Here is a 24,366-nt window from a genome sequence, read left to right on the forward strand (position 1 = left end):
TATCTCCCATTCTACTTCTTGATGCCATGATAATTTCACAACAATGTTAGTAAATAGTTCAGAATTTCCTTCCTTGCTTAACTGTAAAGCATCATCATTTTCATTTAGGAACCAACAATGGAAAAAAATATATATATATCCTAAGAGATCTTCAATCAGTTTTATAATCTTTTTGTAAAGCAAACAGATTTAGATACTGGAAAACAAAGAGTAAATGACACATTTATAGAAGTGTTCTTTCACAGAAAATACGAAGTTTCAAGCTAAGTACAGACTGAATTATTAGCAAGAGGTAATATTGTTTATTAGACTTGTATCAACTTCTTTACAAATCTTCTTTATTTTCAGAGCCCAGGAAGGCAATGATGCAGTTAACTACTACCAGATAATGCTTCTTCCATTTCTAAATTAATGTATTTTTCAAATGTAGATTTTAAATTTCTTAAAGTGTGATTATTTTTCCTCTAAAACACTGCTTATCTTTCTAACGTAATTTGCTGAATGTTATTCCTGCAAGAAATGCATGCTCTTCATCAAAACCATTGCGGCAGCTCAAATAACTGAGCTAACTTTAAATGAGCTGGCTCAGGTCCTGACCAACAGCACTATATCAGGGAGTTTGGCACAGGGCAATCAGCACAACATTCATCTGAGGAACAGGCAGGCTTTTGGATACACTGCTAAACTCACGACTTCTGGGGCTGTGTTACTCACTGACTGCCAGCTCAGGCACCTGCACGTTAGCTACCAGCCCAATTTGGATTTATCTCTAAATATTCTGGAGGGAGGACGAGTGCTGTTTCACTTATTAATTTATCTGTGTAGCTTTACAGCTTATTAGTTGACTGTAAAAGCAACATTTTTCCTGGGAAATCATAAAACAGCAGGTAAATCAAGCATGCTCTCAGAAAGCATTCTTACTAGCTTGAACAAGAAAGTAAGCACAACACCTAGGGACTTGGAGATTTTACTGAGAAGCATTAATACAAATCGTTAAGAAATAAGAGGTATAGAATATGATATACTTTTTATTTAATCCCAATGTGTTTACAAAATTGATAGTAATATCATTCATAGAAAAACCAGCAATGTCACAATCAGCACAACCACCGGCTAGCACTTTAAAAATGTTTAGTTAACATCAGTACTGCAGACACGCTTTTCAGTTGGAGCTACATAAAAATATATGAGGGCTAAACAAGATGCTTGAAATAAAATATATTATCATTTACTATATTTATGGGATCACAAAATCACTGGCCCACTTCAGTTTAAGCAAGACAGAATGAAATCACATCCTTGAAAGAATTAGTTTAACGGTCCTAATCCCTCATCTTCTAAATCCAGCCCTACCTCTCAGGCTTCATATTGTTTAATCTGAAGAACAGAGGACTGTCATCTAGTTCCCTGCATTCCACAATGATTAACCCTTCGAAATAAGAACACAAGGCACTAACAAGATTCAAAGTGATTAAGATTCCACATCTGACTCTGACAGTATTTTTAACTAAAAATGTGCCTAACCATTTTAGATATGCTAAACAGCAGCAAATGCACAGCAAATGTCAAAGTCTCTCCTGGGTGCATGAATAACAATACTGGCCATCCAGAAACTCAGCTGTGTGTTTTAAGCAAACAAGTGAGAGAAGGTAGCCAGGAAAGGGTTCAGGAGAGGAGGAAGAGAAGACAGATCAGGGAAGAAAGATGAAGGGGCAGTGTGAACACTAGGGGAGCTGGGAACGTTGTCTGTGCTTCCACTCCCAGGAAAGGTACTGCTGAAGGAAATCTGGGCTTTGTCCCCAAATAACTCACATAAGGAAGCCCATGGGCATATTACGGGGTGCTAGATGTATTTCCCAACAATATTCCACAATAGGAAGAAAAGCACATTTCACTGTCAGTTAAAAGAACATACTTAAAGGAAGGTTTTGCAAGCACTGCAAGTTTAAGACTGTGTAAGACTGTGTAAGGCATTGCTAGGGCCTATCTGAAATACGTGCACATACATCCTATCTTCAAGAAAATTATTTGTATTGGTTACAGACAAAGGAAAGAGGCTAAAAAAGCTGGCTCTGGTAAGTTTGGTAAAACTGAGCTTCAGCGAATACAAAATTAGTCTGTATTTACAACATGAAGCTGATAGAAGAACCAATGGGCACAAATCAAGCAGAGGTATGTCCCACACATCAGAGCAATCAGTACAGAAGAGTCGTGTCACAGCAACAGCCAGAGCGCACAACCGTGCTGCGGTGGATGCCATCAGATTGCAGAGGGATTATGTGCCATGATTGCTTCTGATGAAGTGGGGGATGAAGCCTCTTGGCCCAGTTTTAGACCCTGAATTTTATGGGCATTAAATATCCGTCAAATTAGAGCAAGTTAAAAAGCTGTAAGGTTGAGCTAAATTAGCTGACTATATTATGCACTACAAATTGTTCTCCATCTTACTGTTTTGTATTTATAATTACATTAATGCCATATTAAAATGCCAGATTATTTTAAATAAAGACTCAATGTATTTAAAATGTTTAAGTGTATTTAAATGTATTTATTTATTTTATTTAACGCTTAAAATGTTTTAATTACTCAATATCCTTCATAAATTGGAAGGCTGGCTTCTGAAGAACCTTGACAAAAGGAAGCTGAGTTTTTCTCATTAGAATTTTGCCAGTCTCAGTACTGCTCCAGTAGCATATGCCAACCTAGTGATAAAAGGTTATTTCACTTTTTTATATACTGGAGGTGGCAATGATTCAGAAAGAATCTCGCTCCTTAATTCAGCAGGATTGGGAAACCTCTTACAATAACTTCAATCACATTTCTCATCCTGGCAGCACTGCAATGGATCATGGTGCACATGTTTCACATTGCCGTTGCCAGTATAATTGTCCTACTACAAGCACACTGATTAAGAAAACACATACAGCACTGCAATAACCACTAAATATGTCACAAATTATGCAACAGAGGGGTCACAGTGAAATGTGAGCAAGTCCAGAATACTCATTATTTTGCAATACTACAAATTTCAACAATTCAGTACAAGACAAATATTTTTTTTTAAATAGAGTATCCCTCATTGTTCCTTTAACAGGTTCTACTATAAATTCACATCGATATCACATATTCTCCCACTATCCACTACATAATGTTAAGACAGAATGAGCTCTTTTCTCTGGGAATTGAGATTAAAATGTAAGAATGGAATTCGATAGACATTTGCCTTGCATTAACAATTGGGTTGATTCCTGATGTATTTTCTCTACAATTTGAGAACATACCTAGTGGCAGCAGCAATGTACAGTACTTAAGAAGATTGCAAAATACTTTGTCTTGTAGCAGAACTCATATTCTGACTTATGCTAGCATTCATCAAGCCAAGGGGAGGGATATCATAGTGCACCATTCTGAACACAAATTCATTTTGATATACAATAATTCTGAGAGTAACTTCAAAGGCAGTCAACTCTGTGGGTTTTAGCCTACTGAATACACTGTTCTGCCTTACCTAATTTTCAGAAAGTAGTAGAATTTTCTGGTTTCTTCTTTAGTTTTAATTATTCTAAAGACAGGAAAAATACACAAAGATTTATTGTTATTTGCTCATTATCTATACATGATCTGCACACAATTAGCTTTCTCGTGTTTAGTACGTACAAGTTGGAAAGAATCTGCCAACTTAAACAGAACACAGCCACCGTCAACTCAGTGCCCCTGAAAAGGTGTTAGGATGATGGATGAAACCCATAGCAAAAGAGAGAAAAAGGTTACCTTTTGATCAGGTGAGACAGTATATCAACCCCTGCCACATTCATTCAATTAATAGACTCTGCAGCTTGCAAACACTGATAAGAGCACTACAACTTAATGATCTAATCTGTACTCCCAGAGAACGGAAACTTCATTCATGACAGACAGTTTCTTTGGATTTCCAACGCAGTCTCAATGTATGGCAAGATGTATTTTCTCTGCTAAGCCTGAAATGCAGTGGCAGGAAAAAATGAAAAATTAAATCTCACAAACACAGAAGAAAAGGGAGGATTAAAAAAGCATGCTGAAAAAGGAATGTCAAGTTCTAAAGTGCCCAAGATCATGTTCCAAAACTAGAGACTGCAGAGATCTCTGCTCCCTGGCAGCTTTAAGCCTTGCTGTCAGACATCTCTCCCTAACCACCTTTCTCACGACAAACCTAACTGTCCATCAGCATGCCACTTCTTCCTTGCTGTCTGAAACGGTATTGAAAACCAAGAAGAGCAAAATGCCTTATCTTGAAGAAAGCAATTGAACCAGGATGCGGTTATTATGAAATAGAATGACAGGAAAAAAGCCTCTTCCAAAGTGTAAGTAAATGGAGATTGCGTATCAATGATCTAAAATACTCTGTGTTCTCTATGGTGTGAGTAATCACAAACAAAATTTGTATCTTCTCTGCATCCTTTTGCAGGATTGTCTTAGTTATCTGATTGCCAAAAGAGGAGCTCATTGTTTTATGCAGCACCATACTCCATTGACATGCCTCAGACAGTACTTTCAGAACAACCATTAGTTATTATATTGCACACAGGGAGGATAATGGATGCTTTCTGAAACAGATATTTAACTGATGTCATTAAATACACAATTGTACTGAAGGGTAGCACTGCCCAATTTGTAAAACTTGAGATTATGAGACAGGCACCATGAATAGAATTAAAATCATGTTACACTGAAACAATCATTCATATCAATCAATCTACATCTTCTTACAGTATCTGCAAACTGAAGCATACATTATGACTAAAGATAATCATGTTAGGATTTTTAGCAATGTTTTACAATAAAAGCTATCTGTAATAGTAGACAGTAATTATTACTAAGTGGAAGCAGAATCTCTGTGGAGTTAGGTATTATAATGATATTAGTCATATAGCATGATTAATGACACTGCAAAAAAAAAAGTAAGTACTTTAGCAATAAACCCCTAATGGGCAAAGCCCATAGGTCCTACCCAGGTCCCATCCTGCCATAAACCAGATCCAGCCAACTCCTATTTCGCATTTCCAATGCAGCCATCCAGCATCCTTCTGGAGTTGGCGAGGATCTGGAACACGAATATTTCTTCTTATTTGAATAGCTTGAACTACGCCACATGATTTAAAACTGCATAGTTTATGCTCTAATGCTTTCTTCATCCTTAAAAAGAGAAATGTCCCTTCTTTTCCAGCTAGGTCTGGATCTAAATTCAGTGAAAATTCCAAGACTTTTCTGAAATAGGACTGAGAAAAGACCCTCATAGACATAGCTGTCCTCACTGATACTGATGAATTAAAAACTATCTTTTTTTTGTTCATTGTTTCACTCACACATTTCCTCTAAGCAAAATTCCATGACAGATTTTAAGAAAATGAACAATCTGCATACACGCAGCAGAAACTTTGTGCAGAAATCCCTGAAGATACATCTGTAAAGTATCTAGTAAAATGCAGTACCAGAGTAAGAGTTGAGCAATCAGTAGAACCAGGTCTATAAGCCTATGCACGGAAAGCAAACCATCGTTTTTCACTCTTTGCCATACACTGAGTAGAGCAAAACTATGAAACATAGAGTTTGGTGACTAATAGCTTTTCATAATAATAATCACATCTGAAATCTGCTCATAGGGGAAAACACACACTCAAAACACTTTGATGAAGAAAGAAAAAGATTATAACTAAATTTTTAAGTTGCCCTGTCCAATTTTGAGCCCTGACAACAAATGAACTGCTCTTGGACTATTACATTAAAACAATACTGTGAAATAATTACAAGTTCTAAGATAAAATTAAAATTACCATAATAATTCTCCAGTGAAACAATCCAATCTATGCAGGCTACAAATTGTTGCTAGGTTGAAAAACTATATTACCACCTCAAGTCAGGCAGAAAAATTATTCTATTTCCATTAGTTTGTACAGCTACTTAAGAGGTTATGCAGAGCAAGATGATAAACTGATTACATTTACAGATTATGTATTGGTCGCATTTAGAGAGCAGCTCCATACTTGCACACCAGCATTAGGAATCAGCTGTGCAGACTGTGAGTAAAGGTTCTCTGATGGTTTCTTGCTGACTAGAGCAACTATCCCAAACTCTGTGACCCATAAGACCAAATTTATAGGGCCCATCTTCAGATAAAACATGCAACATCAAGTCGAGCACATCTCTGTGCAAGTTTCCCTATTATATTCTCCATGAAGAAAGCCCTTTAATCCTCTGGGCCTTGCACACACATGAACAGCAGACAACTCTGTTTGGAGATCTTGAGAAAACAAAGGATTCGCCTGTTATTCTGCACTGAGAGGTGCCATTTGGGTATTCATGTTCTAACCTCCTATACCACAAATCTGCACACCCACAGTGTTTAAGGCAACAAACTCCTCAGACATACCCGAACTATTTCTTTCCTCTTGACTTCAATGAGAGCAGAATGCACTACCTTAGAAGAGCTGAACACTGTTCTAGGTCAGTTTTACATCTGCTTGCACTCAGAAAGGAGGTGTAAGTTTCTCCTTTTTAGTCTGCTCCAAGATTTGTAAAGGTAAAATTTGGAGTCAGTTAACCACTGCTCCACTGAAGAGTTCCAATCGCACTCATAAAAGAGAATCATGATCATTTAGCTTTATATCATCTTTTTAATCATAATATTCCCTCATAATTTAATTTGTACCACCATCAATCTGAATATATATACCACCACTAATTAATGATACATTTATAGTTAATAACACAAGTTTTATAGGACAGGAAAATTATTAATATAAACCACCACAAGCACAGAACAAAAAGCATGAATATCCTGGCCATACACTCACATTTCTCTATGAAACATCAGACAAGAGAAACAGTCTATAATCTGCAAGTTGTGCATCACTTATTGTTCTTAATAGGTTCACTATCAACTGACAAAAGGAACCACAATTATGATAGGATCAGTAAATTAAAATGGGATAATTCCATGTTGTCTGAGTATGGAGCTTAAGTCTAACGATGCAATCAGAAGATCAGCCTGAGCTAGCATCTTACACACAGGCTTTCCAAATGCTTGTGTTTTTGACTCTCCAGAACTGTGCACTCTGAAGAAACAAGTCTCGAGATGCAGATGGCACACATACACATGGCATGGGCATAAGTACGTCTGCTAGTTGGGAAGGACACATGCAATGGAAGTTTCAAAACACTCCTGTGCTTTCCATTCCATATCCTCTTCCATCCTAGGAAGAAGGTAACTCATAAAAGGTACCAATGGACAGTGTTACAACAAAATGGGGCTTTAAAGCTAGGCTGAGTCATCGCATCAGTGTAGGAAACAACTCTGGGAGACAATCCTGCAGCTTAGGCCAGAGAAATGTTTCTAAAAAGTCAGCCGCAAACTCACTACAGTCAGCAATTGCAGACCCTGGAGTAACACCTGCTCTCTGCCTGCTTTCTTCTTGCTGTGCTCTTTGTCTAGTTTAACGTCTCTAATCATTTTACTGGGACATAATTTCCATTTAAACAGATCTCTTTGAATTACTGAATTCTTTATCACCACATTGTTTTTCTCTCACAGGTATTCCCTCCATTTCCTTTTAATATTCTTTTGTTATTCAGGTGTTATGAAATGAAGATAATCTTTTTCAATGACAAAGGTACACACATAAACTAAGTAGGGAATTTTTCAGCACTTAGTTTCAGAAGGAAGGATCTGGGTTCTACATGCTGAGTAAAATAAATGGCTGAAGACTTCCATCCCACTGTAGATTTGCTCTTGCTATTTTGGTAAGGAATTGATATTTAAAAAAAAAAAAAATTGGAAAGGCCTTCTTCTTTGAAATCTAAGAACTTTCAGATTATATTAAGTCATTCATTACTATGCACTTCTTCAAAACATATAAATAGCATTGTAATAAAGATAGCATACAAAATTGACAAAATTAGAGTGTTTTATAAGCAAATGCAATCTTCCAATTTAACATTTTTAAAGCACATAGGAACTTCTAACAAATAAACAGAAATGATTTACAATTTTAAAACTGCTATCTAGACAAAAGCTTGTCACTTTTCAATATGATGCTTATTATTTCTCCTGCAAACATGTAAAATTATTATAATACATCGGGCTGGCAAGTGTTCCTGATGAGACGAATAAGGGATTAACCTCACATCTGAGGACATGGGAGTATCACTATTTTTTCCATTATGAAAAAGCTTTCCCAGAGCAGATCATCTGTAGCTGCCCTTAAGGATTTAGCATCTGATTTTAGCCATGTTCTGCCTTTGAAAGTACCACAAGGGGCATACTACAGAACATCGTTAACCACGACAATTCTTCTGCAAGTACATTAAATTCAATAAAAAAACTTCTTACAAGAGTTTCTCAGAATCTACTTAAAACTCAAGCAACTGAGCTGAGTACTGGGACTGTGAGTATTTAGGCTCATTTGTGAAGACTACTGTGGAACCATATCTACATTTTATTAACAGCAAATCAGTCTAATCTTCTGTGCACAATTTCTTATTTGTATGTAACTGAATAACATTCCTTTGGAACTTCTCTCATTCTCCAGACTGCCTACACATATAATTGCCACGTATAATTGGTGGTTTGAGTACAGTCGATGTCTGTGAATACAATGAAGACATCATGGATCAATGGAATCCACTTTAATTATCTTAATTCTTTAACTGTTTTTCATCCACCTTCTGCCTTGTGATTGTAGATCACCCTTGTCAAGCTTTACTGGCAAATATATGTTATTGTCCTCCTTTTAAGAAGACTAAGACAGAACAGCTGTTAAGCATTCCTGTTTTCTCAACTGTGCCATACTTTTCTATCTCATATCTTCCACATGCTTTTGTGTTTATAAATACTTTTCATCCTTTTATAATCTTTTCCTTAGCTATGTGCAAATATAGATATATAGATATAGATATGTGCATGTATATATAATATATACACCTGTGTGTGCATATATATGTACATATAAATCATATTTCCAAACAAAAAGTAGATGAAGTATGAAGGAGTTGGGTCTTTCACATATAAGGGTAATGTGCATGGGCACATCAAGGCAAGGTATGAATAAAAAGCTATGGTAATCTTCCAGTATAATTAGGACAGCTTCCTTCCAGAAAAATGACACCAAATTTACAATATCATGTTAAATGCAAGCATTTTAAAAGATGTTTCTTTTAAGCCACACTTAATTATCATCAAATGGCTTGACTTAAGGGAAAATTAAACCTAAGGAAAACAAATCATTTTCTGCTGATTTTTGCAGACTTTTCCTTGCAGATCAGCTGGTCTTTCTGTTGGTCCTTGGAATTAAAGTATTTATCATGTCTAGCTAAGGAAAACTTTTATTAACTATGCAAAGGAATCCATTATTTTGAATAGCCCCCTTACTTTTTATTGCATCAAGGAATTGCAGAATAATGTATGACATCTGTAACTTTCTCGATTTCACAAGCTCAAAAGAAACTAATCCATGAAAAGTTCCACAGGAAAGTAACAGTCAATATTGTACTTTGCATGTTCCAATGCAGTTTTAAAAAGACATCTGTAAGAACAGCAAACCATTAATAAGTAATAGCTATTCTCTTGACAGCCAGGTCCTACCCGCCTTGGAAATGCCTTTCCATCCATGAGTAAACAGCATTTAGGCAGCAACATTACTCTGTAATTGTACTCAGCTCATATATCAGCACTTTCATAAATGTAAGCATGTTTTACAACCGAGAATTATCTGTAGCTAGAAATTTGTACCAAAAATATTCCTATTACTGAGCAAAATAAAATGCACAGAGCTGTGAACTTAGACAGGTACAGGATTTTACAGTACATAAACACCAAACATGAACCTCAATCTCTTTAAACAGCAGAAACAAGAGAGTCTGCAGTTTCACTAAAATGAAGTTTTCACTGTCCTCTGACATAGAAGGGCTTGTAAACCCAGTCACATAATCCACACAGGAATCCCTTCTCTTACTCTTGAGCACAGTGTTATTGGAACGTGCTTCCAGGAGCTTCTGTTAGTGTCAGCAGCGATCTCACTTTTGGGAATGAAATAGTCATCTAACAAGGCACGTTACAGGTACGTAGCACACGCTATCTAAGATAGAAAGGCTCTATTGGCTAGATGACCATGTTATGGGAACGCAGAGAATATTACAGACCACTTTCTATCACAAAATAAAGTAATGGATAGAGGGGATAACACGCTGTGTGTGGACTTGTGTATGGGCATTAATAACCAACTGTTCAATTGTGGTGAAAATATTAATATGCTGCTTTTTTGCTAGCGTTCCTTTACCTTTCTTTACCCTACACAGGGTAAACTGCCTACTACTGCTTTGGTGCTTATCTACTACATTATGCAAAGGAAAAAAAAACAACACTTTGTCCTATTAAATTGTAGTGCTACACAGGAAAACAGAGGAAACAGTATCATTTCATGCTCTGATAAATCAGTAACGGGCAATAGATTCAGCCTTCCAGAAACACAAGTAAGACAACATGTCAGCATAGAAATAAGCAGCTTTTTCCCAGCACACAGATCCCCATGTTTTGGCTGTGGAAGACAATATTACATATTTACTTTAGAAAGAAGCTTTCATCAACTAAGAGCTGTCAGAAACATCACCACATAACTTAGTAGCGTGTTGGGGTACTGAAACAAGCTGTCTCTTAATGTAGCTCCAGTGACTGAGGAGTTCACAGAAGTTCAGGAGCTGCATGTACCTCTACATGTGTCTTTAATAATGCCCGAAGCAAAGCAACCCGTTGCTTTCTAAAAGTATTACATAAACCAATATATATCACGCAATGTAGTCTTGTAAAACTTTTGGTCCATGCATGACTTCTGTGTATTGAGTTTATGGATTCTTCAGTACTCTGTAGTCACTCTGACATCACTGTTTGTTTTTCTTATCAATGTCGTTGTGAAAATATGCATAGTTCAATCAGATGCTTTGTAGCACCCACAGAACAGAAGCTTGAAAATAGTGAAGCCTGATGAAGAGTTAAAAGATTCCTAAATTCTTTCTGTTGGTAGAACACCTGAAACTGGTGTTAAATTGTTGTTTTAATTCAAACTAGCTTATGAACTGAGTGGGACTAAACTCCCCATACAGCTTGGGGTGACCTCCTTTTTGGGCTTTAGATTATGAGTTTGGTTAAAAAGAAAAAACACAAAAAAATCTTTATCTTCTGCTACAGGAGAGCTATTCATGAGAGTATTACTTAAAAGTTACTTAAAGATGCTTGACACTGCTGAGCGAGGATGAGAGATGAAATATGTACCCAAGTATTATACATGCACACAAATAAAAATACTAATGTGTTCATCCCATCAGCATTAATCTAAAAGAAATATATATCATCCTTTTCCTCTGTCACTTCAAATCAAAAGCCAGGATCACTATCTTATGCAATAGGTGAAAGAGTTATTTACAATTTTACTTCTACCACACCCTTAGGAAGTCCATCAAGCAGCTAAGTGCTCCTCCAGTGAAAGTGCTCTGCCTAGCAGCAGCTCCACTATTGATGCTTGTGAACCTGACATCAGGTTTTGTTTTATGTTTACTCACTACTTTCTGACATTACACTTCACATAGTCACAGTGAATAAAGGTTAGAGGTATCTAAAAGCTTAGGCCAGTATGACAGGGTCAGCCATTGGCATAAACGATATCTTGGTGACAATCTGACCCCCCCCAACAACCTTACGTACACTCAGGGAGGATAAGAGATTTCTGCAGAACTACAGCTCCTTCTGTGATATTTCTCTGAGACATGGAGTGAATTCCTCCACAGTACTGTATTCATCCCTGCTATGACAAAATCAAAGAAATACCAGCAGTGTCTGCCAGGAGAGCATTTTACCCTGCCAGGAACTAGAAATTTTATTAATGGTATAAATTGAAATTCAATGGACATAAGATAAGCTGACTGGCTGCAGAAGCTACAGAGGCACCCTCAGGTTTAGGCTTTCCAGAAATGATTCCTGTTGTATCCAGATTAGCTTCCAAGCAGCAAGGTCTCTCTGACAAGCAGGCGTTGTCCTCTAGCACTCTCCCACCAAGCAGATGTGACAGTGTTAGAAATTATGAGGTGATGATGTTGCAAATGTGAAAGATCTCCTTTTCACAAATGCTAGGAAAACAGTCATCCTTTCCACTCTACATGCAGACAAGCTGGAATTGAGCAACCAGAACCAGCAATCGCTGGAGGAAAACCAAGTGAAATATGCTTAAAGTAATGGACCCACAGTCTTTTTACACAAAGTATTATCGGATTTGTAGTAGTCACCTTTCGCCTTGCCAGAAGTGACAGGCTTAACCCTACGGTCAATATTAATGCGAGGGCATGGTGAAGCACACTCTAATGAGTATTACACTCATCTCATTTGCAGGACCCAGGCAGATCAAACAAGGACCATTTTCTACTATGCAGTAACATCTGTTCTTAAAAGCCCAACGCTGCTCTCCAGCCACAGAATTGATATCCATAAACAACATCATCTTCACTGAAAGAATTTGTACAATTTACCCAAGGGGGATTTCAAAGATTTAACACTACTCTCTTCAACTACTGTGTAAAAATACATTTTGTAATAGTGTGTTCTATTGAACCTGTTCCATTTATATCAGAATTGTAATCAAAATAATGTAAGTAAAGCCACTTCTTCTACTGCTTTAACATTTACTTCCTATCTGGAGTCACATGTGCTGTATGTGCTGAACAAAAAACAATGTGTATTACTTACTGATACGTAACAGAGATGTAATTAATTTATGCTCTGTCTACCAGTGGGCCTTTTAGAGCAATACTGTAAATCACACCTAATGCTTCAGGCACGGTTGTTGTGTTTCTGTTCTGCTGTAGGAAGATGCAGGAATCAGGAAAAGAACAGATGAAACAGAGAACAAGCAGATGCATGAGATGCAGCAGTTGCATGCTGCTCTGCAATGTCCCACATAAAAGAAGTTCAAAGACGAACTAATGCTAAACTACAACCTATCAAAAATCATGAACTGACCCAATTTTTTCCAGAGCTGGATAAAGATGCAGTAGGCATAATATCAACATGAATGCCAACCTGCTGTATATACATGAGAGATGCCAATATACAAAATGGAAAAGTCAGACCGCATGACACTATCTTGGAAGTAATTGGATGACAGGTACTTACAGGGTTAGTCACCATGCATTTGTGCAACATTCTTCTCATGCCAGAATGGGTCTTGTATGAAATAAAAGAATAGCTCAAGTAAAGCAACAGATCTCAGTGGTTGTAAGAGAGAAAGCACCAAAGATTTCACCTCAACGTGAGATTATACTAAGACAATTTAAAAATTACTGCATTCAAATACAGTGAAAAATCCTACTTTCAGCATTAAGTAGTTTTCTTGCAGGATCTTTGCACACCTTAACTATGTTCACATCCAGTAAAATTAGAGAACAAATTTAGAATTGCATGGATATACCACAATGCAATTCTGGAAAATAAGTTTGATTTCAAAAGCTTTCTTGTTCTACAGTAACAGTCACATATTTATCAAACTAACCATTGTGTCATTTTAAGACTTTGGCAGATCTATACAAATGTTAAGAAAGAAAACTTTGATTTACTTCAGACTCTCAGCCCGGAATATTGCTTACTTGGTACGAATGGAAACGTCAATCAATAAAAAAACCGAAACAACTTGCCTTCTGAAGTCCTCAATCTCAAACTATATGCTTATTTGATAGATTAAAGCCACACAATTCCAGATAGGAGCAGACAGCTTTCTTCGCCTGATTATAAAGATCACCTTCCAGCTTTCCATAAACTATTGTGTTTTATTCTTTCACAGATGCACAGAAAATATTTGAAATGCAAAGAAGCATCCTCCAAATCACACTTTAACCTACTGTACTGCATGTATATTTAGGAATGTTTATTTAAATGCACTCAGTTCAGGAATTGCTCAGATTTAAAAGACTCATGCTATAATCTATGTTCTTACTTCAGTCTATCTGTATCTGAAATACAGAACATTTGGGCCCAGAGTATTATTGTCTATCCATCCTCTTCCAAAGTACATGCAATTTTCCTGATTTTAACATATCCTATCACCACCTGTTTTGTCTCATTTAATTATTCTCACATTGGGGAAAAAAAGCATTAAATCATTCAAATGATATAGCATCTTTAAACAGTACAAGATTATCTAGTTGCCTGTTTCATTATTTGCTCCAACTGGATAAGAAAAATACACTATTTTAGGAAAAAAATACACTAATTTAGGAAAAAATATCTTAATATTCTATTAAATGTCAGAAAAAAATAACCCCTAATATTTATCAAGACAAACATAAGGTTTTAAAAGCAAACAAAGCATTCCAACCCACGCATTCTCCTTCTAACATCTAGTCTACACTACAATAAAATCAGAGCACAATGAAACCAATGACAGTTTTCATAATTGGCAAGAACATGGCCAACTACAGGTGCCATTAATGAAAAGTAATATCCTCCATTAGTGTAGGTAATGTGGTTCTCTTTCCAGAAGAGCTCCAGCCTAGGTGAGGAAGAGACCCTAAGCTCATAGAAGCAGGATGATTACCCAAGTGGTAAAATACATATGTTTGGTTTTGCTTTTTGCCATTACTGAGATTGAATAAAATCTTTGCTGATGGTTAACAGAAACAAACAATCAAATAGGAACTTATCAATGACACGCACTTCCTAAGAAGTGAAGAGCATTACTTCTTAGAACTTAACTGAGAGTTTTAACCAATACAAAATCCTGGAAAAGAAAATGTTCACCATTATGCAGAATACAAGCTTAAACCTTTCAAGTTTGAACTTGTGGTAGCAATCGTTCAGCCAAATGACTGCTAAGCTTACCAAATTTCAGAGGGAAAGCAGTTCTTTGGCTTGGATGCCTTCCATTCAAGCGGTCATGAGGTTTGATCAGTCTTTCTGAACCAAAGCATGTTCCTGTATTTTAAGCAGAATTCACTTATGCAACATACCTGGAAAACTGCTCTTGTAGGCCACGCATCTGAGCTCTGTTACGCTCCGACTCCAGTGTTACCTCCCGTAATCGTTTCTCACTCTCAAGTCTTAAATGTCTTTCTTCCTCCAACTCATGTATCAGTTTCTCACGCTGAAAGACCATAAAAGTTAATAAATTATTCCATAGGTAAAATACTTTTAAGATAAATTTTATATTTTATTTGGGAATGATCATCAAACAACCAAGTATTCAGTTTTTTTTTTTTTTTTTAATGGCATTAATGCACACAATAACAGGGTAGAGATGGAGATTCTGTCAGAATATCACCAGAATACACCAATATTGAGCTATTTCTCCTTAGCTCAGACTCACAGAAGTCAGTGTAACAGCTATTTAGGAACAAACACCCTCCCCTCCTTTGAAGAGCTTTTTCTTCACCTCCATTCAAAATAATTTCCACAAATAATATTGAGATCTGTGATCTTGCTCGATAAAAGACACAGGAAGCCTGAAGCAGTCATAATGACAACCTGCCACCCAAGCCTTAATGTCTCAGACCCAAGAACAGAGTAGGAGATGATTCTGCAGTGATGCTTTTGTTGTTTTGGATGAGGAGCAAGAATCTTATCAGTAGGACGGAGTCTATTTGAATTTATTAAGTGAAATCCTATCACAAAGAATCTGTTTGTAAAAACCTGCTATCCAAATAAAAACCTAGGAGAGGGATGAAAACATCATTAATTTTACTAATAGCTCTCAAAAGCAAATAGTTGCTAATGCTGAAATGACAGGATCAAAATGCTCAAGCCACAATCCACAGGACTATCTGGATGTATCTACATATATTATGGATGACTGTTTTTTTTTAAACTTCAGGTCCAAATACAAAAATGAGATATAAAAGTAATGATTTCAAAACCCTATTTTAAAAGTAGGTGCATGTGATTTAGGAAGAGTAGGGAATGAACTGAAAAGTTATAAAAATGCTAATGGAATTAAAAAAAAAAAGTATATACAGCCTTTTCCACGTGAACCTACTGCTACACAGAAATTACATTAAATTAAATTTAACTAAATTAAATTTATCCTTGTGCATTTAAATGAGATAACAAGTCAATAAAAAAAAAAAACAAATAAGCAATTAACATGGTACTACATTACAGTCCCCCAGCAAAGGGGTTCCAAATTGGTTGCACAGAAGATGTTAAGCCTCTGTAAAGCTATAGTGGGTACACTATCTACACACTTGGTGCATTGCCATTGGCAGCCTATCAGATGGAGTTCTGTTCTGACCTAAATTCTCATGACACACCTGCAAAAATTTGTCTAGAAATTACACATACAATTTCATTAGAAAATAACAAAGATGTCATAGTGTTATGCCATTAAATGAGAGAGACAGACTATTTGTACAAGTTATAAATCTAACTGGATAACAATTTATAAAGCAGTAACCAAGGGACCAAAAATATGAACGTTACCAAATGGAAAAAGGATCTAAAAGGCAGGATAAATAAGCACATGCCACAAAGGGAGGCTGCAAAGGATCAAATGAAATATCTATATACTTGTGAAAAAACATAGGGAATTACTCAGAAAAGAAGAGGGCTTCTGCCTAGTAGGTCACATGTAATACCTATACACATATAATAATTCCCTGGAAAATGGGAAATTGCAAAACTAGAAACCCATTGCTGGAAAACAAATACACTATTCTACCTAAATTATTGTTACACAAGCACATCCTGTCAGGTGCTGAGTGATCCTTTGCTTCTGTCAAAATGAAAAGAGCAGAGCACTCAGCATCAAGCAGAAGATGCACAGCACCTTCAGTAGAGAATCCATCCCAGGAATGATAGCTCACACTAATGATATGGGAAGATTATTCAAGGTAGTTAGAATTTGTCCAGATTTCATCCTATCAACACCAGCTTCAAGATCATATTGTGTGCTGGATATTGCCAGTATTTTCTTTCATAAATGTATGTGACTGCTGCTTAGGAGACATCTAGAGCATCCAGAGCCAGAGAACAGTATGGAAAATAATGTAGAAGAAAGATACAGTTACTTAGCAGTGCTTAAGACAAGGTGACAAGCCTACAGAAAGTGGGCTTAAACATGAATAAGCAATTGTTCCTCTAGTAACTGATATGCTACCCTGGAGGAAAAGCATGAACTGCTAAGAGCCCAAGTGTCCCAGCTAACCCAAGCACCAGGCTTTGCCTGAGCTTCCTGCTGCAGTAACTGCTTAACTAAGGTAACACACTAAACAATTACTCTCATTCAACATAATTACCACCGCAATGATCTTACTCTGATACAGCAGCTACCTCTCCGCCTGCTGCACTGACCATGCTCTGCTTCTCAAATAAACCTTTTTATTTTATGTACAAAGCCAAATTTCCAGAGGGAAGACTCCAGAGTGATACACCTGTGAACATCTGGGGTATTTCACAGCATTTCTTACCAAGACATGACCCTTCAAAAAGAGGTTAATATCCTTTCTTCCACCTCCCTGCTAGGATCTTTTGTTGGTCGCACACCAATACTGCCTGCTGTATTGACTGTGCTGAATGAATACTGCCTGCTGAATGAATGTGCTGTGTCTATGTTATGGCCACATTGCCATTAACTACAAAAGCACATTTTCTAGTAGAAGATGGAATATACAGCAGAAATTCACAGATCCAAGCTTTTCCCTAAAGGTCAAAGAGCAGTGTAAGCTATTTCTGGGTTTCATTTCCCTCTTGCTGGTAGGTCACGGAAAGCTGTTGCCACCATTACTCTTCATATTCATGCAAGAAACTGTGAAATATTGTAATGAACAAAAGATCCGCACATGCATGTGATTTTTATTTTGGAAGAAGAGAAAAAAGACCTAGGAGTTACCTTAAGGAAAGTATCTATAAAAGAATAATAACATTACAGAAATGAAATGTTTAAGTGTTAGGACCTTCTGGAATGAAGTCCAGTCTTCATATCACAACACACTATTAGTTACATAAGCACCTTGCTGTACAAAGCTTATGCTTCTACCATGGTACACTCACAGGTACACAAACAGAAAGCAGTTATCACTACTACAAGAAAAATACTATTTTTATTCAAACCCAGAAAAGCCATTACAAGGAGGCACAAAAGAGAAGTGAAACTCCAGCACAGAAAGGTCAGAGACTTTTCCATCCCAGTAGCAGATGACGTCCCTGAATTCTCCAGAAATTTTGCACTGTCATAATGTCCTCTACAAGCTCCTCCATGCAAAACCCACTTTATTCTTGTATAAGATAAAGATGTGTGAAAACACATGAAGTGGCCAGGAATTGTTCCATGTTTTACACTGACTAAAAGCTTACTGGAAAGGAGTACAATTAGCATGCAACATGAAGAAAAGATGACATAGAAAAGAATGCATTGTGAAATGCTTCACTATGTTTTAACATCACTGCCTTCTCCAAATAAAGTCGTATGTGTTTCACTTGTCAATTCTTCATTAGCTGTAGCTTCTTCTCTCCATGAGCTCTGTTCGATCTTTCCCACTTCCTCTCCTCACAGTTAACCTTTCTCCTCCCAGAAGAATCATAGAATCACAAGGTTGGAAACGACCTATAAGATCATCTAGTCCAACCGTCTACTCATTACCATTGCTACCACAAACTAAACCATACCTCGCAGCTCCTCATCCAGGCGCCTCTTGAACGCTGCCAGGGACAGTGACTCTAGCACCTCCCTTTGCAGGCCATTCCAGTGCCTGACCACTCTCTGAGAGAAAAAGTTTTTCCTCATGTCTAACCTAAACCTCCTCTGATACAACTTGTAGCCATTTCCCCAGGTCCTGTCTGTTGCCTGGGAGAAGAGGCCAAACCCCTCTTCATCTCAACCTCCCTTCAGGAAGTTGTAGAGTGCAACGAGTCCCCCCTGAGCCTCCTCTTCTCCAGACTAAACAACCCCAGCTCCCTCAGCCACTCCTCATAGAATTTGTGCTCCAAACCCCTCACCAGTTTCGTTGCCCTTCTCTGCACATGTTCCAAGGCCTCAATGTCTTTCTTGCAGTGAGGGGCCCAAAACTGAACACAGTACTCGAGGTGCGGCCTCACCAGTGCTGAGTACAGGGGGATGATCACCTCCCTGCTCCTGCTGGCCACACTATTTCTAATGCAGGCCAGGATGCCGTTGGCCCTCTTGGCCACCTGGGCACACTGTAGGCTCATGTTCAGCCAAGCATCAACCAACACCCCCAGGTCCCTTTCCTCTTCACAATCATCCAGCCACTCGTCCCCAAACCTATAATGCTGCATAGGGTTGTTGTGGCCGAAGTGCAGGACCCGACACTTGGCCTTGTTGAACCTCAACCCATTCACCTCAGCCCAATGATCCAGCTTATCTGGTTCACAACCCCTGAAGCACAACCCTCACTTCACTCTCCCTTTCCCTCTCCAGACAGACTCTCTTCCATCACATTTCCCTGTCAAATCTCTGATAGCTTTCCGAATACGCAAAAAATTTAATGTGAACAAACTAGAGTGAAAGTCAGGGTTAGCAAATTCCACCCATAGTTTTGTGTTAAGTACTGGAATATTTTAACACTTGAACAAATACTGTTTGCAATTACTTTTTCATGAGCATTCGAGCAATCAAGTTTCACCAGCTACTCATCATGCTCATGAGCAAATGTCTGCATACCAGTGAGTTCCTTTTTGCGTAAGTGTAGAAACGTTCATGTCAAAATGTTTCATTTCTCATCCAGCCAGTGACATATACTGCACATTAATTCATCTTCTCAAACGTAAGCAAGAAATCAAATTTGAGCTATACATGATCAAAACAAAACGCGTGAGAACTACTCATGTCATGTTACACTGAACTGAAAACGTCTCTTCTAGGGCTCCTGAATGACCCCTAGAGCTACAAAATGCAAAAGTAACAAAAAATAAAAGCATACATCATGAGTGGCAGTCACAAAAGCAAAGTCAAGCACCCAGCCATAGGGTCGTGGATTTTGCTGTGCCTGCCTCTCCTGCATCACAATTTAAGATTATAGGTGCTGGCAAGAGAAATATTCCAGGGACTCAGCAGGCACACAAGGCACATACTGCACTTGTTGCTGTTATTCAGAAGGGAGATAGCCCAACAGCTGCACAAAAACTGCTCCCTCCTTTTTTGTTTAGCTTATGTTTGAACCTTGTGAGAAGCCATTTTTACGAACAATCGGGTGGAAAAGGACTGCTGAATTCAAATACAAAAGATCTTTCTTACTCAACGTATCATAAGTACTGTGGTAGTAATTATGTCAACATCAGAGAGCAATCTTGTCAAAAAAAAAAAAAAAAAAAAAGTCTACACAAAAACATTTAACCCAGGCCTAATGTTGCTCTAAATCAGGCTATTAACCTGCACATTAATTTTTTAACAACTATTTTTAAGCATTTGCTAAAGAGAGCCACAAATTCTGCATAATTAATATTGATTTTAAGCAGATATTTTGTAATGAATTCAAAAAAAGGGGAGAAAGTAATACAGCTTTTTTGTTTGGTTACAATTTATAGAATCATTAAGGTTGGGAAAGAGCACTAAGATCATCTAATCCAGCCATCAAGCAGTGAAGCATCAAGTAATTGCTAACCTAAACCAAGTACTTCAGTAAGCATTAATGTAACTTCCGATGCTATACATTTGATACCTCACAATAACAGTAATAATTTAATTGTAGCCTGGTCTGCAGCACACCGTCCTATGGCCTGACCACCAGCTTGCTGCAGAAGCAGGTAACAAAACAAAAATCAAGCAAACAAACAGCAACTATGAGAAGCACACTGACATTCTTCAAATCAGTTTGTGTAGCACATAAGTGGTCAACGGTCAATAGGCACATTCATAGTACTCAAACCCACTGTTCTCTTGCAATACTGGGGTCTATCTGTACCAGATCAATAGTGTATGCTGCAGACAGCAATCCCTATTATATTCCCTATTATATCAGAATTCAGTAATTCTCTGGTCTCCTTATCAACTGAGCTCACTGGACAGGATGCAAACATGAGGACATTCATCAACATAGAGGCGTACTGCAACATAGACAAGGGCTTGGAAAATTACTGTTAGGAAATAATGTACAGAAAAATAAGCTGTCTAAGGCGACGAGCAGGAAACCTGGGACAGGCACCAATACAGTGAGTGTTTCCTCCCAGTATAAAGCATGAGATCAAACTCTATTTGAGCAAGCACGTCCAAGGCAGACGGTGGGTGAGACTGCTTTGGTGTGGCCAGCTCCAGAAGCAGACTGCTCTGCCCTCGCCTTCTGTCATGCCCAGCTTCACACAAGGGTTGGAATTTTTCCATCCAAATTCCCCTTCTGCAGCCCGGTCCCAAACCCAGCAGGGAGGAGACTGAAATCCAATGTCAAAACTTCCTTCACTCACAGACGGCAGGAAAGAAACATGATGAGAAGAATGGAGGGGGCTGAGACCATTTTTTACCCATCATAAATTGTACTAGGTACTGTATTTTAGTTTAAATTAAAATGAGTCAAACTTCAGTGTCCTTTGTTTGCTCCTCATCGATCGCTGTTAAACCAAATGTTTCTCATTCTGTAATCAATACTTCTCTGCAAAAATAAACCGAGGCACTGACAAACAACTTTGCAGCACACTGCAGCTTTCTTCGTGGTGGACTTTGACAGCATGAAAAAACACTACCTAATGAATGGAAAAGAGAAGTGCACTGCTTATTGTGCTTATTACAATTTTAACAGGCATCTTACAGCTGAATCATTTTACTGTAACAAGACTTTATTAAATCAGCCAGCTATTGAGACCAAAACTTTCTGATTGTTAATATGCCTCTGTCCCTCATTACTGTTTCCAGCTATACTGGGAATACCAACAAATACTCTCAAAACACTCAAAGCTTTCCCAAGGATGAAGTTAAGGTGTTTTAAAGTACTGTGAAGCATTAAGACATAGCAGCAGTGACCAAAGCACTCATAGGGCTCACGGAAGGAAAGGTAGCTTTATTTCCACAACTCCTCAAAATAAAGTTAAGGGTGAAATTGTGTTGCTGCTTTGTAATGAAAATGAATTACCCTTTCACTTGATGCTGACTTGTACTACAGAGGCTGAGGAAGAAAGCTCCTCGATTTATATTATGCCTCTATTTTTCTCCCCAATTATTTCAGGATGTAATTATTTTTCCTAACCTTATTCTCGCTACAGCTCTGCAACAGCAAGATATACATAGTATAAACATCATCTCCTAATTTTAGGCTGGTATCTTCTAGCTCTTTCATTCCGGTAAGAAAAAATGATGACACTCTGGAATAGGATTCTGCTCCCACAACGACAGGCTGCCCTGAATAAACCAGGAAAATCTAATTGGCACTAAATAACTTGTATTAGCATTTTCTATAACTGCCTTAAAAACAGTTAAAGTGAATAATTTGAAGCAAATAATTTATTTTTCACTATTAAATTTTAATGTGCTAATAGATCGCTCTCTTTTGCCTCATAACAGACTAGGAACATGCATTCCACAACTACCAGATGGAAACTTCAAGCTCTGCGTGGCTCTGAGATGAATAGCAAGATAGGAAACATTTATTACCAGTAGTGATATTTTAGTGACAGTAGTTTACACACTTTATATTCTTTGGTGATAACACTTCTCCAGAGCAATTGAAGTAAATTAGAAACACTTTCTTGATACAATTACTACTTCTGAATAAAATAAGATGCTAGCTTTCATTGTGCAGTAGCTCAAAATTGCCACCATGTGGCAGGACAGCAACTTAATTTAGCATTATTTATATTGCAGTGATACAGTTTTAATTGCATCTGTACAATAGAATAACTGCTGTGCTGAAGCTCCTTTATCATTTCAAGCCTACAATTAATCAGAATTAGGCAGACTATTACATGAGCAATACTGTATATATAGTTGCAGTTGTGACAGAATTTATGTTATACTTTAAAAAAAAAAATCATAAAACCTTTCAACACAGATCTGGATAGCAAACTCTTCTGTCTGGACATCCCTTCCAACAGTTATGGTTTATGGGCATCCCTTGGTGCCAAACAGCCCCGTCATTCTGGGAAACACACAGCAAAGGCCACAGGAAACATGAGTCACCATTAATAAAATAAACACCAAAAAACCCCATCACCTTCACCAAGAAAAACCTCAACTCGCTCCTAGTCTACCAGAAACTAACAAACAGAAGGCAGCTTTGTGGTTGACTTTCCTTACGCTACAGCTGGTTGCACCCATTTCCCCATATACCAGTGATTACACCCAATCCACCACAGCAATACAAGCCACATGCAAGCAAGCTTTAGGTGGGTGAAACTGCACTCCGGCAGCCACAACAACCCAGAAGTTCTTAAAGACCATCTCCATATCAGATTTTTAATGTTGAATCACGGCAAGCAATACATTTTCTGAAATCACATCTCTCTAATAAACAATTCCTATTAACTCAAATTCACATCTGATAGCATAATTTCAAAGACTTGTATTGATCGTCAGTTCTCAGCCTAATTATTTTTTCCTTCCTAGACATATTGTACCCATCTCCTATGAGGGAACAAAGAGAGCACTCTTAGAGAGCTAGAAATCCCCGCACAGCCAGATCAAGGATTTTTTTTTTAATTATTAATCTTAAAATGATAACGCTTTTCTAAAATGAATTTGCAAATGTAATTGAGCTTTTAATAGCTTCAACAGATAGTAATTAAAGAAATTTCATTTCCCTAAATTAAACATAATGAAATGTTTTTCAAGATCAAATAAAAACTTGGAAACAATATTACAGCAGACATAATTCATATGAATACCTAATATTCAGATGTGTGCAGAACAAACGTCTGTCAATACCAAAACGAGAAAGAGTGGAAGTAATAAGTAATGTAATGTACAGCTTTTTCCTCCTAGAAATGTGCAAGGTTTTAATGGCTAATTATAATTCCAAGCCCTTCACTACAGCTTTTTGACAGAGTGACTTGCATTTTAGCAAGATGTAGAACTAAGTATAGCAATGGAGTTGTTTCGATTTTGTACTACATATGTATTTCTCTTATTAGAAGCCAAGTTTTACAACCCGTTTAACTTGTTAACAACGAGCATTTATTAATTCATTTGCAGACAAGCAAAAAAAAAAACCCACAAACCCAATATGTCAGTTTACATTTCCCACTTCTTTGATTAAATAAAATTTATACTGAAGGTCAGAACTAGCACTGAACACTGACAGGCGCATGAAGGAAAGCTGAGGCCATACAATTTAGGGCTGTTTCACATTTGCACATGCTCAAGTTACATTTAGTTTTTGCTATGGCACAGCTGTGTTTTACAGTTAAGGAGAAGATAATTGCTG

At 37.5% G+C, this 24,366-nt stretch overlaps 1 protein-coding gene across 8 annotated transcripts in view; it reads right to left on the reverse strand.

Annotated features, from left to right (window-relative positions):
• NCKAP5 (NCK associated protein 5) overlaps nucleotides 1-24,366 on the reverse strand; it is a 338,518-nt gene that overhangs the window by 155,451 nt on the left and 158,701 nt on the right. For 7 of the 8 annotated variants that reach the window (XM_085228902.1, XM_085228905.1, XM_085228903.1 and 4 more), the window contains one exon: nucleotides 15,019-15,152. In XM_085228902.1, coding sequence (XP_085085028.1) covers nucleotides 15,019-15,152 — 134 coding nt within the window. Of the gene's footprint in view, nucleotides 1-15,018; nucleotides 15,153-24,366 lie in introns of those variants that run through there. The other variant, XM_085228907.1, reaches the window with a different exon arrangement.

This window comes from Meleagris gallopavo, chromosome 7 (genome assembly GCF_905368555.1).
Source record: "Meleagris gallopavo chromosome 7, MGAL_WU_HG_1.1, whole genome shotgun sequence".
Classification (NCBI taxonomy): domain Eukaryota; kingdom Metazoa; phylum Chordata; class Aves; order Galliformes; family Phasianidae; genus Meleagris; species Meleagris gallopavo.